Source organism: Xenopus laevis, chromosome 2L (genome assembly GCF_017654675.1).
Source record: "Xenopus laevis strain J_2021 chromosome 2L, Xenopus_laevis_v10.1, whole genome shotgun sequence".
Classification (NCBI taxonomy): domain Eukaryota; kingdom Metazoa; phylum Chordata; class Amphibia; order Anura; family Pipidae; genus Xenopus; species Xenopus laevis.
Window position 1 is genome coordinate 74,569,333 of NC_054373.1, and position 16,840 is coordinate 74,586,172.

General features: G+C 40.4%; 2 protein-coding genes across 10 annotated transcripts in view; one reads left to right on the forward strand and one right to left on the reverse strand.

Moving 5' to 3' along the window:
* Positions 1 to 24: 24 nt before the first annotated feature.
* Positions 25 to 15,979, reverse strand: dclre1b.L (DNA cross-link repair 1B L homeolog). Of its 5 annotated transcripts, XM_018246589.2 has the most exons (6): positions 14,254 to 14,367; positions 12,521 to 12,731; positions 9,560 to 9,757; positions 9,064 to 9,229; positions 8,758 to 8,940; positions 25 to 1,871 (listed from the first exon to the last, which is right to left on the reverse strand). In XM_018246589.2, the coding sequence occupies exons 3-6, from the start codon at positions 9,746 to 9,748 to the stop codon at positions 850 to 852; spliced, it is 1,560 nt and encodes a 519-aa protein (XP_018102078.1). In that variant the 5' UTR covers positions 9,749 to 9,757; positions 12,521 to 12,731; positions 14,254 to 14,367; the 3' UTR covers positions 25 to 849. The 5 variants fall into 5 exon arrangements, with proteins under 5 accessions (XP_018102078.1, XP_018102073.1, XP_041437991.1 ...); XM_018246584.2 differs by lacking the exons at positions 12,521 to 12,731; positions 14,254 to 14,367 and adding an exon at positions 15,964 to 15,979; XM_041582057.1 differs by lacking the exons at positions 12,521 to 12,731; positions 14,254 to 14,367 and adding an exon at positions 14,567 to 14,692.
* ap4b1.L (adaptor related protein complex 4 subunit beta 1 L homeolog) overlaps positions 14,767 to 16,840 on the forward strand; it is a 17,677-nt gene continuing 15,603 nt past the window's right edge. For 3 of the 5 annotated variants that reach the window (XM_018246578.2, XM_018246582.2, XM_018246583.2), the window contains exons 1-2: positions 14,767 to 14,894; positions 16,579 to 16,721. In XM_018246578.2, the coding sequence (XP_018102067.1) occupies positions 16,609 to 16,721 (113 nt within the window). In that variant the 5' untranslated portion in view covers positions 14,767 to 14,894; positions 16,579 to 16,608. Of the gene's footprint in view, positions 14,895 to 14,921; positions 15,199 to 15,246; positions 15,761 to 16,578; positions 16,722 to 16,840 lie in introns of those variants that run through there. The other 2 variants (XM_018246580.2, XM_018246579.2) reach the window with 2 other exon arrangements.

Genomic DNA, 16,840 nt, shown 5'->3' on the forward strand with positions numbered 1-16,840 from the left:
AAAGCAGTTTATTTTAACACCAAGTTTGAAAATGAAAGTGGCTTTATTTTCTTATTTAGTGCAAAAAAGTAAATTTCCTGACATGAGGAGGGTGGGTTCTACTTCCGCTTTAACACACAATGGGGGTCATTTATGAACACTGGGAAAATTTGCCCATGGGCAGCTTCCCATGGCAACCAATCAGATTGTTACATTCATTGTTCTACCTGCAACCGCCTGAAAAAAAAACATGCACTGATTGGTTGCAGGTGGTCATTTATGAGTCCCATTGTACTCAGCTGCTTCAGATTTTAGTCAGGCAATTACAAGTTAAACATTACAACATAGTATTGGGCATGGCAATTATAGACCTGAAAATAAAAATCTGCCTTTGGGACACAAGTTACAGAATCACATTAATACTTATATTCTGGAGAACAAAACAAGTAGAAATCAGCAAATATGCTTAGCAGTACTAAGTAGGTAAGATGACCAATGGTGCAACAGCCTTTACCTTGTTATGAGCTAATGGATGCCGAAAACAAACACTACACCCCAAAGGGGACCTAAACTTAAGAGCAAGGTCTCCCAACTACAGCATCTGCATGGGTTGATATCCACAAAAGGCTAGCATGCACCCTATTTATTTGTACCTTCTTTTTACTATAATATATAAATATATATATATATATATATATATATATATATATATATATATACACATACACTTTTGTATGCTTTGCATCTTTGTCACATAATGTAAACATTTACATTTTATTATTGGACAATAGAAAATCAAGTCATGTCAAGACCCGTTTATTAGAAATGGAGGTAAAACCTGAACATATGTTCTTTCCTTCCCCTGCTTCTTTATATGTCTAAGCGCTGTTTTGTTAAGTATCTCTCAACTTGCATATGAAAGTATTGGGGTCCAAAATGGCTCTGTTTTTTCAGTGGCAATATAGATAAACTAGCCCTACCTTTCCAGTCCAGCAGGGTGCGATTATGAAACAATGAAGAATTGCTTGGATTATGTATAAGACTTTCAGAAGAAAGAGGGTTGTCTGAGATGACAGTCTCGTTTTTATACTTAGGGGACCAACAGATAAGAGATGGCATTTCAGACATGTTATCACCGGATGGACTGGTCATTTTAGAAGTGGAGGAAGTTCTCTCTGTATCTGGTACCAGCATGGTTGACTCAGTCAAAGGCAATTGTGAGCTCCTTCTCTGCTGTTCTTTTAAGGAAGGCTTAACAAGATTGTGCCCTTGAAGAATACTTTCGCTATAAGATTTATTGAGAGGGCTTTTTTGTCCATTTAAGTCTGCTGGATGGGCACTCTTCACAGGAGACTCAAATACAACGCCTTTAGGAAGATATTTACGCTTGGGAGCCTTGAATAAATGTATTGCCTCAGAGCAAGTATTTTGCTTCTTCATACAGTTTTTAACAGATTCGGGAATTTTTATGCAATGCTGTTCATGCTTACTGGTGCTAAGGTACTGCTGGAAGTAAGTTTCACATGCTTTAGTTTTCACCACTGGAACAATTGAAGATGGTTCCAGCCTAGACACAAATTCTTGAAGTTCTACAAAGGATGAATGATCAGAGTATGGCACTGCATGTACATCTTTATGCCAAATTTTAACTTTACGGCTGGTAGGGAGAATGGCCAGTGTGGGGCAGACTCTGTTCCAACGTACCATGTTGATATAGTTAACTTCTGATTGATCCACAAGGCGAATTCTGCCAGCGCCTTCTTCTGTGGTAAACACATTTTCCATTTCCAATATTTGGAGCAATTCTAGTCTTTGTGCGCTTACAACAACCCAAGTTTTAAAGGTTTTAGCTAAGTCCACTAAGAGGGACTCTTTGCCAATATTGTAGACACCTGTAAATGTAAAAGGCAATAATGAATATCCATAAAACTGGCCTAAAAAGAAGCATGTTCCTTAATAGATGGAAAACACTGAACTTGACATTTTGTTAAATTAGTCCCACCTGCAGTAGTATGTTTCCATAATGCTCAGTTAAAGAAATTATTACAAAAAAATTATATTTTGCACTTTTAAAAACTCTAGTCAATGACACAGATTAGAAATTCTTTTTCCTTTGCTGTAGAAAATCAATGTTTTACGTACTTGGGTATTGAAAGTGTCATCTAATCTGTGTGACTGTATAAAAAACAATATACACCCACTTGTAAAGGAAGTACAGAAACATCTTAAAAAATGGTATAAACCAGGATTTTCATGGTTCGGGAGAATCAACATAATCAAGATGGGTTTTCTTCCCCGTTTTTTGTACTTATTCCAGACTTTACCAATGACTATTCCCAAATCCTTATTTAAGAATATCCGGTCTGCGATATTGGATTTAGTTTGGGGCAAGAAGCCAGCAAGTCAGAAATATACATATTTGATACAATCCAAGGAAAAGGGTGGCTTAGGATTCAGATCTATATAACTAACATGTAGCAGCAGTTCTACAAAGGATGTTTGACATTTTCTTTGCGTCAGATTTGAAATAATGGGCAAAGATAGAACAGCATTGCTCATTAATTCCCCCCGATTCATTTATATGGTTACCAAAACATCGTCAACAGGGTCTGAAGCCTGGCCTTGTCCTTGAAGGGGTTATTAAAATATGGGATATGGTAAAATACAAAAAACATCTTTTGAGCCCAAAATCCCGGCTTTTGCCCATTCTTTACAATCAGGACTTTGAACCGAGCATGTGTTGAAAACTTAAAAAATGGTCCTTTCGCATATCAATTTATGACGGATAGGAAATTTAAGCTACTACATGATATGGTACCCTTGGATTCAATGTCCCAAGATAAGACCATATTGGCTCGAGCTTCAACAGTGGTTAACCAAATTTACGGACATGGAGATTGAAGACTCAGCAGTTTTTTTTCTTCTACATTAAAATAAAAGGACTACATCCCAATATAAAAAAAAAAATCAGTGGTCTCTACTATGATCAATGCAGCTAAGATGTTAATACCAAAATATTGGAAATCCCCAAATATACCAACGAGCAAGGAATGGTTACTCAAAATACAAGAAATCTATACGTTCGAGAAGTTTAAAAGCAATAAATTAACCCAACAAATTCAGTTTCTTCAAAAATGCCAATCCTGTATTTTTTTACAGAATTAGTCGCTTCTAGATAGAGTCCACAGTGGAGGTAGAGTAGAAAATCAAAAAGCTTAGTGGGAGAGTAAGAAATGTCAACCCCATGTCAACTGATATTAAGAATTCTTCTTGTATGTTTTTTTTTCCCCCCTTTCTTCCTTTTTCTATATGTATATATGTTTTGTAATCTATATGAAGCTATATAAGGAAATTAATGGCAAGAGCTAAGATGTTTGTGTGTCTTGTTGGAAAAACATAAATAAAGAATTAAAAAAAAAAACTCTTGTCAGGGAATCCATTTTAAGCAATCATCCATCCATTAACCAACTAATTTTACTCTCATCCAAAAGGTACGCAACTCTGCCACCTTCAAATCCAGCTCTCTCACTAGTCAATACAAATAACAGCTTTTTTGAGTAGTGCTTAAAGGAGAAATCAACCTGTGGGGAAAAAAAGCCCTACCCCCCCTGGGAGATGCCCCATACTTACCCCTCGGCGCAGATTTTTCCAGCGAAGTTCCATGCGTCCATCTTCTGGCTCCTCTGTAAGCTGAAAGAGAGATCGTCAATTTTCATGTAATTCCGCACATGCGCAGTTGTCGTAAACCAGCAAACTGCTCCAACTGCGCATGCGCAGAAATACGGATCACTCAGTCAGCTTACAAAGGAGCCGGAAGATGGACCCGTGGAACTTCGCTGGAAGAACCTGGCACCTTCTACAACACGCAACGGGGACTCACGTGAACACGAAGACCGGAGCGTGGCCAACCAGCGTTGTCCTTCCAAAGGGGGGACTACTGGGTGTCACAGTGGAGGGACTCAGCGACCCCGGGGTGCCCCCCTGCCTGCACGTATGCAATAATACTGGCCTTTGGCTTTAAGATGCTGCAGCCCCAGTACACCCTGCATTAAAGGCTCCCTGCTACATACCTACACCCTGGGCCTTTCACTCCAGGGCCTTCCAGCAGTCTGAATTGGCAGCAGAAGGACCTGCAACCCCTGCCACACAACTGTACACTGGACTCTGGCCCCCACACAGCCTGCCCTCCACCATCCCAGAAGCACTCTGCATACCAGCAGAGACACTAGCCTGCATACACGGCTGGAAGAGAGTCTGGGCCCGCAGTTACACATAATCGCCCCAATAGAGGTGAGGGTTCAAGGCAAGTGATTTCCCCACACAGCCTCAGCCCACTGCCACCCCAGGGTCATGCTGTACATGTGACATGTATTCACCGCTCCCTACTCAAACCATGGTCTGTACTAAAGCTGTTGAGCATTGAGGGAACACTACCAAGCCTAACTGTTTGTGTATATGGACTGTTAAATATGGGGAAAAAGACACACAGAGTGAGATCTGATGCAGCCTCGCGGCTGGAGCAATATGCCTGCAACAACAATCAAGAGACTGTGAGTCTCCCCCCCCCACGCCGAATGCCTCTCCCCCACTCATGACAGACAGGGAGCCTCCTACAGAGAGCCCAACAGGACCAACTCCAGCTGACCTCATGTCTGTCATTTTGAACTGCCAAACCACCCCAACTTTCATGCTTACATCCAAAATTGAGGAACTGAAAGTGGACCTTACCCTCATCAAACAGGATGTTCATAATATACGGAAGAGGACTGGGGAATTGGAGGAAGGAGTGGTTGAGGACAGCACAGCTCCACTGCCACAAGATAACCAAATAAAGCTTCAGCTCCAGACTGTTACCGATCGCATGGATGACTTGGAGAACCTAAAGCTCCAGTCCAATGTCCGAATCCTGGGTCTACCAGAGCACAGTGAGGGAACTCACCCTGAAATATTTGCACAATATGCACACAGGGTCCCCTCTTAGGCCTTTGCTTCTTGGAGCCCCACCACGGGCATTTCTGCTTAAATTACTAAATCACAGAGACTGCGATATGGCACTGAGAAAAGCCAGAAAAAAGGGGGAATTACAATATGCAGGAGCGCGATATCACGCTACCCTGACTACTCCACCATGATACAAGGGAAATGAAGCTCATACATGGGAGTCAAGAATAAGCTCCGCAACTTGAGTTTTGATTATATAATATAACTATATCCTGCAAAGATGAAGATCATGGATGGAGGCAAGGCCCACTTCTTTGAGCACTCGGAGCAGGCATTGGACTGGCTGAAACAGAGGCCTGGTAACGCCCAGAGCCCTCCAAGGGCGCAATATAAAAAACAAAACAAAAATGAAATAACTGGACCCACAGGTCTCCCAATTCACCCCTTCTACAGCGACCGACTGATTCCCGATTCCATTGGATGTAATATGGACATGATACACTTCTTCTGAGCTGGGGGGCAAAGGGATAACTCCGATACATAGCTGGGAAGTTGGAGGGTCACCTCGGAGCCTGATACACACCCATGGAGCCCCAGTGGATGGCAACTCCCATGTGGCCCCTCAACAGGAACAATATATTTTTTTTATGCTCTACAATGTCAAGTACATGTTTTACTATAGTGTCGTGGAACACTAGGGGTCTGACTGACAAAGTTAAAAGGTCCATAGTGCTGAACTCTCTAAGGAAATCCGGGGCCGACATAATAATGCTACAGGAAAGACACTTTAGAGCACTGAAAAGAGAATGGATACCACTAATGTACCATGCAGAATTCTCAGCATTGCAATACTGATACGTAGATCACTAAAATTCTGCCTAGACCAAGTAATTGCTGATCAAGGTAGTAGATATTTGTTAGTCAAAGGTGAGACAGACATTATGTGTTTGTAAACGTATATTTACCACCCCCAGCTGACATACACCTCCTACATGAGATTACCCAGAAAGTAGCCAATCTTGGTCATATTCCCACACATTGGGCCGGTGATTTTAACATGGTGATGGACCCGCACACTGACCACCTCCATTCTCATACAGGTGATACCATGGCACTAGTGGGCCTCAGCTTTGGGCCTCACTGACTCCTGGCGATGGCTCAAAATCCAAGCATGGGCCAATTTCCATGTTATACTAGTGCATCCACAGCCCTCCAACGCATCAATTTGGTTCTGATACAGCAGACCTCTTACAGGGCCTGAAAACTAGTAGGTTCCTCTCCCGGATATGTTCAGACCATGCTCCTCTTTTAGTCACCTTTACCTGGGATCGAGATGCCAAACCCCGAGGTGGAGACTGTCTCCCAATTCGGAGCAGCATAAATATGTGTCGGAACATCTTTCCCCCCTGCTGGCCCAATACTGGGACATGGACACAGCACAGGCAAGTGTAGTCTGGGATGCAGGGAAAGCGTATACTAGGAGCATGTACATATCCCTAATTAAACAAGCTAGACAGACTTGTGATGAATCCTTACTAGAAGCACAGAACAAACTGGTTCAATGCACATAGGCTCAATGAGTGCCAAAGAGATGTTAACTTACTGTATTCAGAAAAATTCACTCAAGCCGAGTTGTACAGGGCTGCCCACTGGTATGATAAGGGTGACAAAAATAGCAAACTAATTGCCATGCTAGCCAGAGGTAAAACACCATACTGGGCCCTCAACGAGCTACAGCTGGAGGATGGCTCCGTGACCACTGCTAAGTCAGAGCTGACCGCTTTGCAGGATACTATCAAACCCTCTATGATTTTCAACCAGCTCAGATACCCGATGGTAGAGGGAAAGCCCCTGGCCCTGATGGGTTCCCGCCTGAATGTTATAAACAGTTCTCGATATTGAGCACAGCTTGGGCACAAGCAATTCAGAATACTGGACCAGCTGATCTTTGCACATTGGTGGTTAGCTTCACAACTAGCTAAGCAAGTGCTTGTACTTGAAGCCACTATTGTAGGTTCTCTAGAGGCCCTGGCTAAGTTGCTATATAGGGGTATCTCCGCAATATACAGAACGATAACCCCCATTAAAACAGTAGTGGAAACCTATCAGTCGGCACTCAAAATCACCCAGAACAAACAAACGGTCTGGTCCAAATAGACCCCTATCTGGGGCGATAAATACCTCCTGCACTTTAATTCAGTCTCAGATATTGCTAGGTGGGCGGCCGCAGGAGTCAAAACACCAGGGGATATTATAGCCAATGGGGACTGTAAATTATTTAATGCGCTTCAAAACTAATTCCAACTCCCAGCAAATATGCTGTTTCGATACTTTCAGCTAAAACATGCCTTTCTGTCTAAATTCCCCATACGACCACTTGTCGCCGCAGATACTACCTTGGAATTATATCTCCTCCGACCAGATTTGGCAAAAGTGTGAACCTACATCTACATTATATGATGCAATCAAACACAACCCAACTGAACAAAATCAAACAACACTGGTGCGGAGACATCCCAGACCTAGAGGAAGAGATGTGGAAAGATGCTCTAGCTTTAGTACCCCAACTTACTATCTCTAGTATGGACAGGTACATACAGACTAAATATATCTCACCCCACAACGATTAGCAGGATTTACCCTGGCGTCTCAGACCTGTGCCCCAAGTTTCTCAAAGCTGTGGGTACATGCTTCCATGTCTTCTGGGAATGCCCAGTAATCCAAGGTTCTCACATATGCTGAAAGTAGTTTAGCGCTCCCCAATGTACTGTCACTCAGCCTCTGTCTTCTGGGTATTATGGAAGCATTACCATTGAGGTCTTTAGCCAAACTGTGTTATTTGCAACTAGTTTATTATGCAAAAAAGGCAATACTGCTACATTGTAAATCCATGGGGCCGTCAGCATTAAACTTTTGGAAAAAACTCATCAATGACTCCCTACCCAAGCTGAAACTGGTATACTAGACCCGTGGATGCCCTGACAAATTTGATGCCATCTGGGGAAGCGTGGCCAGAAGCGAATACATTGCCACAACTGGGTCCTAACAATTAGTAAGGAAAACTTAGCAGATGCAGTAGGACTATAAATCTAATGTTCTCAGTTTGTTAACCTCCCCCTGCTCTCCCCTTCTTCTCCTCTATCTCTCTATTCTCTTCTTCTTTTCTATCCCTTTCTTAACTAAGTCCCCCCCCCCTGTACTGTTGTAAAAATTGAAATGTTAAATAAAAACTTATTTCTCACAGGGATGAGAAGCATTGTTAAAAGATAGTTAGTTAGCCAAATATGTAATCTATGAAGGCTGGAGTGACTGGATTTCTAACATAACAGAACAGAACCCAACTTCCTGCTTTTCAACTCTCTAACTCTGAGTTAGTCAGCAACTTTAACTCAAACTTTTTGCAGCTTCAGAGCATAATAAATCTAGAAAAATTAGAGTTTTTTTTAGTGAAACTAAACCGGAAAAACTAATTTTTTGAGAAAAAAACTCAACCTTTAATAAATAACGCCCTAAGAGTGATCGAATAACCCTATACAAGAGGGCTTAGCACAGGTGTTAATTTGTGCCACTACAGTTACTCCCCCATCCCATCAAAAAAAACCCAGTGATTTGTTTTGATCAGTCTACTACAAGCATTAAAATATAAAAGCTAAGTCCAGGCAGATCTATGAGTAAATGCAAATCTTTTTTGTTCGTTGTACTTATGGTGTGTAATGACTATAAATCGTTTTGTGTGCAATATATTTCTGTATATATGCACTTCGTAAATCATTATCTAGTTTGCCTGGTTTCACTGTGGAGTATTTGGTGTTGGGAGATAATATACATTATTCTTACCAATCACTATATCATGATATGGATATTTTTCAATGATTTCTTTAATCATGTTGGTTGCTTCAAGACGGGAGGGCAGCTTTTGCTCTGGGTCACAGTTTGTATTGTCCAAATACAACACATCTATTTTCTTCTTATTGCTTAGAGGTGGATAACACAACATAGAAGGGCTGTATCGAAAATCACCTACAAGATGCAAACAAGAACTTTAACAGTGCTTCTTAGCATCACCTAAAAGTAGGTATTGCAACTGACAAGCATTTTGCCACTCAAACAAACTGATCATCATTTAAATAAAAAGCAACATACCTGTGTACAATATTGTACCAAAGTAACCTTCAAACAAAAACATTACTGAACCCGGGCAGTGGTTGGCATCAATTAAAGTGACAGTGAGGGTCTCCAATCCATTGTCGTCCAGAGGCAGCATATGGGTTTCCCCAACTTCCAAAGGGTTGATCCATGCACTGCTAACCTGTCATGGGAATAGGTAAGAATTAAGGTCTATTCTGCACAACATACAAAAACCTCTTAGTACAAAGTTGATTTAGTAACTGGCTCAATCTTGGAATCAGGAAGGAATCTTTTTTTTTTCTTTCTCTGGATCAAGTAGCAGTTAAGTAGGTTTTAAATAGACATAAAATGTTGAACTAGATGGATGTGTCTTTTTTCAACCTAAGTTACTAAAATAAATTGACAGTATAGCCCTATTTGGCCAAGGAAACATTTCAACCATATTTAAGTGTGAGAGGTTTTGCAATATACACAATGTAAATAAAACAAACCAACAACTTTTTCTTCATACCTGCAGCTTATATTTTAGAATCTTTGCGGTTACTGGTGAACAGTACAGGGGACGATTCCATGTTGAAGACAACCCCATGGTGTGATCACTATGCATATGGGATAGAAAAAAGAGACGAATGTGGCTGCATCGCCTGGTATGCCAGAAATCCACAGCAATAGGAGTGCTAGGAAGGAGAGCTCCATTCATCCTCTATCTCTGGGTGAAGAATAAATGTTTTTTTAAACGCCAGAACCCATAGGTACAACATAAGAGTTAACATATATATAATCAAGCACTGGCATGTACCTAAATAGGCCATCCAAGTTTTCAGAACAGTTATAAGAAAATGTCCATGAAAATAGGTATCACATCAATAAGCTTAAATGCTATGCACAAATAAACCTTTGTGTCTCTGAAAGGTGTTGTTCACCTTCCAAACGCTTTTTTCAGTTCAGTTACATAGTTAAATTGGGTTAAAAAAAGACAAAGTCCATCAAGTTCAACCCCTCAAAATGAAAACCCAGCATCCATACACACACCCCTCCCTACTTTTAATTAAATTCTATATACCCATACCTATATTAACTGTAGAGCTTAGTATCACAATAGCCTTTGATATTATGTCAGTCCAAAAAATCATCCAAGCCATTCTTAAAGGCATTAACTGAATCAGCCATCACAACATCACCCGGCAGTGCATTCCACAACCTCACTGTCCTGACTGTGAAGAACCCCCTACGTTGCTTCAAATGAAAGTTCTTTTCTTCCAATCTAAAGGGGTGGCCTCTGGTACGGTGATCCACTTTATGGGTAAAAAGGTCCCCTGCCATTTGTCTATAATGTCCTCTAATGTACTTGTAAAGTGTAATCATATCCCCTCGCAAGCACCTTTTTGGGAAATGAATGGGTGTTGAACAGATCAAAAGTATACAGTAATTCCAAATCAAAATATGATAAATAGGCCCACATCACACAGAAATCCCTAATATACCCATCACAGTTACCTGTTGAATAAATGCAATTTTCTATGCTGAAATCCAGCTACTTAACAGTTCTCTTTCTGCATCATTTGAAATCCTGGCAGGGAAGGAGGGACTAAACACTGATGTTACAAATTGTAACAACTTCTCCACAGCTTACAGACAGCATGCAGGAACTACATAACCCATAATGCATTGCACTGTGAAGTTCCATTCCTTATTGAAATCACATGCAGAGGGAATTTTGGTGTTTGGAGGATGCAGGCTGAGGACAGCTGGCTGCTGATACAAAGTAACAGTAGTCAGATCAGCAAAGTAGTCAGACTGATCAGCAAGAAAGCATTAAAAATCATGAAAAGTCTGCATATTTTTTAATTGTATATTGCAAAGTGGTTTGAAATTATGTTTACTTTTCAAAAAGCTTAAGTTATGTTTGTGTGGAGTTCCCATTTAATACACCCCATCAAAAAGAAAATTACTGGATTTATATATTACAAACACTAATTTCCCCGAGAACCATTGCTTAAAACACTTTACAATATAAGCAACCTTATATTGATTAGATTACAAATGATTTATACCATTTGTCTGACTTGTTTCATGCAATGTTACTGAGAAATGAGTTACAGAAAATACATGGATACACGGTGTCAAACTCTGATAATACATTTCAGAGAGTAACATAAGATATGTTATATTGTTATAAGATATAACAATATATATGTTAAATTGTTATAAGATATAACAATATAGAATTATCAAGCACTTTATAACAGATTTATCTCAACTACATTTAATGACATAAAACAACACTCATGTTACCATGCTGAGAAAAGGGACAACTGGAGTCCCAGGGGGAGGCCCGTGGGCCCAGGGTTCCCAAATTTGTTGAAATTTGATGCAAGTGCCTGGAAGAATTGTTGTTACTTTTTTGTTAAAGGAGAAGGAAAGGTTAAAAGTAAGTAAGCCTTATCCGAAAGGCCCATCTAAATATACCAGTAAATCCCCAAAGTAATGCTGCTCTGAGTCCCCTGTCAAAAGAAACACAGTATTTCTTTCCTTCTATTGTGTACACATGGGCTTCTGTATCAGACTTCCTGCCTTCAGCTTAAACCTCATTGCCCTGGGCAAGAGCATGCTCAGTTTGTTCCTCTCCCCCCACCCCTCCCTTCTCTACTGTAATCTGAGCCCAGAGCAGGGAGAGACTCAGGCAGGAAGTGATGTCACACCACGTTAATACTGCAGCTCCTATTCTAAACAAACAGAGAGTTTCTAGAGCTTTTTACTCAGGTATGGTAAAACATTCTACAGAATAAATATAGCATTCTAGCTTGTACTATTGCAGCTAATCTATTGGCAATAAAATGCCTCCGTAGCTTTCCTTCTCCTTTAATCATTATGGTCAATCTTTATGACTAGACAACTGGTCCAGAACCAGTTATGTGCCCTGTTTTTATAAAGTATGAACAAATCCATAATTTTTGCATTCATGCAAACAGAAACTCTTTTCCAAAGGATTTTACAGTATAACTGATCCACATTCTAATTTGCATATTCAAATTAGGCAAAAAAAAACCCTCAAACAATTCCCCAAAGCCTTTAAATCACATGACCTTTGTGTTTCTACCAAACCAAATCTTGCAAGTGCTGAGATTGGTGAATCACTAAATTTTGGATTTGGTGCAACCCTACATCAAATAAACATTTTCTGTTGCAGGAAGAACTTTTACATTATAAAAGGGATTACAGGGACCCACCCCAAACAGCATGGGGAGACAATTTTGGCCCACCGGTTCAGAATTCTTATTATAAATCTAGATTGTAAATCCAGCAAGAATCCAAGTTACAACCTCAAATTTCTGGCCCTGGGATTTTATCTTCAGTGAAGGGGAAAAAACTACAAACACAACTACTGAAAATAGTTTAGTTCAAAGCCATTACATGGAACATACCCCATTATTTGGCACAATGGTTTCAGTAACCACAGAGAATCGTTTACCTGTGGCGCTGACGACAGCACTCCTACTGCAAAGCCCATCTCTGCCTCTTCACAACTGCCTGCACTCTAACTGAGATATTGTATTCTAGAAGCCAGAAATGAGGACTTAAGAAAAGCATCAGTCAGTTTTTCACTGTCTCCTAGCTTCTATAATTTTCTTCTCCGAAACAGTGTTCCAATTGCAGCAGCCTACCTCCGGTCCCAGCTGGAACTAGGGTTAGGAAGAATTTTGTACATATTCATATATAGATATTTATCTAGATTTTGCATTTATTTAGAGCTGTAAACCCTCCCCCCTATTTTTTTTCGGGAGTTACCATTTTTGCCCCTCCCCCGTCTCCATTCTCCCATAATCCTAGCACATTTCCTTCACAGAGGTTGACAGCTCTGCATTTTTGCTGCTGGTCTGCTTGCTAGCCTTATTTATCTGCATATAGTGGGGCCACCTAAAAATGTGTTAATTTTTAGTATGAAGTACAGGTAGAGTCTTAATGTGAGGCTGGAAAATGAACAGAACATAAGGCTAAGTAATGTTAAGTTACTATAAAATTAAAATACTAGTCGCACAGCACAATCAATTTTTAGCTGCGGTCAGTGCCCCTATTTGAAAAAGTATAGCAACTTTGACACTGTTTTTAAAAACAATTTGCTTGCTAGAATAGACACTGCCAGTTCAGTTAAGTCTATGGGAAATTATTTTATACATAGCGATATCACAGTAAACAGTGTGGCAGTTTCTACAAAAACAGATTCAGGACTTCTATATTATATATACTTCAAATATTTGTGGTTATGTTTTTCTCAGCGTGTATCCTGTTTCCATTATGTTAGTACAAGCTGTTTGAGAGCACAGGGAATGCAGTAGATACACAAAAACTGAGGGAAGCTCAGACATTGCATTCACCTACAAAAGGGAAAATTGAACCACAATACTTATCGAGATTTTCATTTCCTGGTTACTATGGGCAGCCTATACACCTCTGGGTTTTCCTCGCCCTCTTACCAATGATAGGACAGAATCCAAATTGTTATTCCACCTACCTATATAGTACACCCCCCTGTAGTAAAGGGGTTGTTCACCTTTGAGATAACTTTTAGTATGATATAGAAAGTGATATTCTGAGATAATTTGCAATTGATTTTCATTTTTTACTATTGAAGGTTTTTGAGTTATTTAACGTTTTATTCAGCAGCTCTTCAATTTGCATTTTAAGCAATCTGGTAACTTGGGCCCAACTTACCCTAGCAACCATGCACTGATGAATAAGAGACTGGAATATGAATAGAAGAGACTGAATAAAAGGATCAGTAACAATACATTTGTAGCTTTTACAGAGCATTTGTTTTTTGGAAGGGGACAGCGACGCCGATTTAAAAGCTGCAAAGAATCACAAGAAAGAGAAATAACTATAAAAAAGAAATAATGAAAACCAATTGAAAAGTTGCTTAGAATTGGCCGTTCTATAACATAATAAAAGTTACCGTAAAGGTGAACCACCCCTTTAAATTTTCCCTGGTCACTACGGCAGCCTACACACCTCTGGGTCTATACCCAAGCAATCTGAACAGGTAGGGTCAGGGCCCCCCTATAAGTTAAAAAAAAAAATCATTGTTTAAGCGGGGTTTCTACTGATACCAGCACTAGGCAAACTCTGTACATAGGCTCTGTAGTAGCTACATATAATATCACACTGCAAAGAGTCATAGCTAGGCAAATATTAAGCACAACATACACAGCACTGCTTTGTCTCTCTTATGATCCGCTTATCTGCAAGCTCCAGGATACTGGCCCTCAGCTCTCTTTCTGCCATAGAGAAAGGAGCCCAAACAGGAACAGTGTGCTTACAGGGGCGGAACTGAGCCTGCTGAGTGAGGTAATGAAGGGAGAAGCTGTCATTGGCTGAAAAGCAATGGGGCAGGGCCAGATTACAGAGTTAGGGAGCGTCTGCCTATTTCATACTGCTCATGAAAACTCCAGTCCTGCATTGTGTCACAGCTTGAAATTGAGTTTGCTGATAATCCCTAATTTTGCACTTCTACACATACCATTTTCGGTTTATCTTCGGGTCTTCAGCACAGGCAGCCGGCCCCTCTTTATCCCCAGGCCTACTATAGGTGTACCCCCTATTGGCAGCCCTGACCTGCACTCTAACTGACATACTGAATTTTAGAACCCAGAAATGAGGTATGAGGAAAGCATCTGTCAATTTTTCACTGACAGGCTTCTGTAATTTTTCTCTCCGAAACAGCGCACCAATTGCAGCAGCCTACCTCCGGTCCACGTGATAGGAACTGACGTCTCAGCTGGCACTAGGGTTAGGAAGAATTTTGTTTTCATCGTGAGCTTCTAGTGGTCCGGTGCCTATACACAAAGGTTAGATTGTTTTGTTACCACTGCCCTGGTGTATAATAATCATGTATATGTACGTGCAACAAGGGCAGCTGATCTGCGTCCTGATGTCTATAAGTCATCTAGATTTTGCATTTATTTAGAGCTGTCAACCATTCCCCCGGCATTTCCATCACGGAGGTTGACAGCTCTGCATTTTTGCTGCTGGTGTGCTTGCAAGCCTTATTTATCTGCCACCTGGAGCCACGTTTACCTTTATGTTAATTTTTAGTATGAAGTACAGGGAGTCTTAATGAGAGGCTGGAAAATGGACAGAACAGAAGGCTAAGTAATGTTACGTTACTATAAAATTAAAATAGTAGTCGCACAGCGCAATCAATTTTTAGCGGTGGTGGTCAGTGCCCCTATTTGAAAAGTAAAGCCAAATTGACACTGTTTTAAAAAACAATTTGCTTGCTAGAATAGACACTGCCAGTTCATTACATCTATGGGAAATCACAGTAAACCGTGTGGTGTCTACAAAAACAGATTCAGGACTTCTGTATTATATATACTTAAATATTTGTGGTTCTGTTTTTCTCAGTGTGTGTTCTGTATCCATTATGTTAGTACAAGCTGTTTGAGAGCACAGGGAATGCAGTAGATACACACAGACGCTCAGACATTGCATTCACTTTCAAAATGAAAAATGTAACTACAATACTTACCGAAATTTAACTTCCCTCGTTACTATGGGCAGCCTATACACCTGGGTTTTCCCCGCCCCCTTACCAATGATAGGACAGAAACCAAATTGTTATTCCACCTACCTATATAGTACACCCCCCCTGTAGGCCCCAGTCTTCTGGGGGGGGGTTACTGCCCATAGTAACCAGGAAAGAAAAATTTCGGTAAATATTGTAGTTAAATTTTCCCTGGTCACTATGGCAGCCTACACACCTCTGGGTCTATATCCAAGCAATCTGCCCCCCTATAAGTTAAAAAAATCATTGTATAAGTGGTCTTTGCACACTTTGTATATAACAGGTTGGTAGCTACATATAATATCACACTGTAAAGAATCATAGCTAGGCAAATATAAAGCACAACATACACAGCACTGCTTTGTCCTTCTCATGTTCTAAACAGGAACATTGTGCTTACAGGGACGGGATGGAGCCTGCTGAGTGACTTAATGAAGGGAGAAGCTGTCATTGGCTCAAAATCAATGGCAGGGCAAGATTGCAGATTTAGGGATCGTCTACCAATTTCATGCTGCTCATGTTAAGCACAAAACAAAAACTGTGGTAACGTGTTGGCCCGTAGCAAGTGCTCATGAAAACTCCAGTCATGCATAGTTTCACAGCTTAATTTTGAGTTTGCTGATCGTGGAACTTGCAGATAATCCCTAACTTTGCACTTCTCCATCACATACTATTTTCTTCAGCACAGCTGAGCCCCTCTTTAGCCCCAGGCCCGGTACAGGTGTACTCCATGTGCCCCCCCTGATGGTGGCCCTGTGTAAACTACATGGAAAACTTTCCATCCAACTCAACACGACTGTCGGATACAAACGCTGCACACTGCAACTAGCATGTGTAATTGCATGTGTTACAGACTGGACTGATTGTTAAACATTAAACATTTGTTGAGCTTAGTTTATTGTCTTTTATTTTCTGTTATTAATGGCCAAATACAAATGTTAATTATTTTTTACACTTTTAATTAGGTTTGTGTATAAAACATTTGTCTATTCATAATGCCATATCTGGGGTCAGAGGATGCTGTGAAGGAACTTAAAAGAGCACTGTCAAATCCTCATATCCAGGCAGATAGATTGCGATATAGAAATGTTATTCACAAGGTTATCAGGTAAGAAATTAGTCTCTGCCTTATTTGCAGAAGTTATATTTTAATGTGTTTTTTTGGAGTAATCTTTATTTTATTTGCTCAGCATTACAGTGCTAAAATTCACACAGTTATATTACATA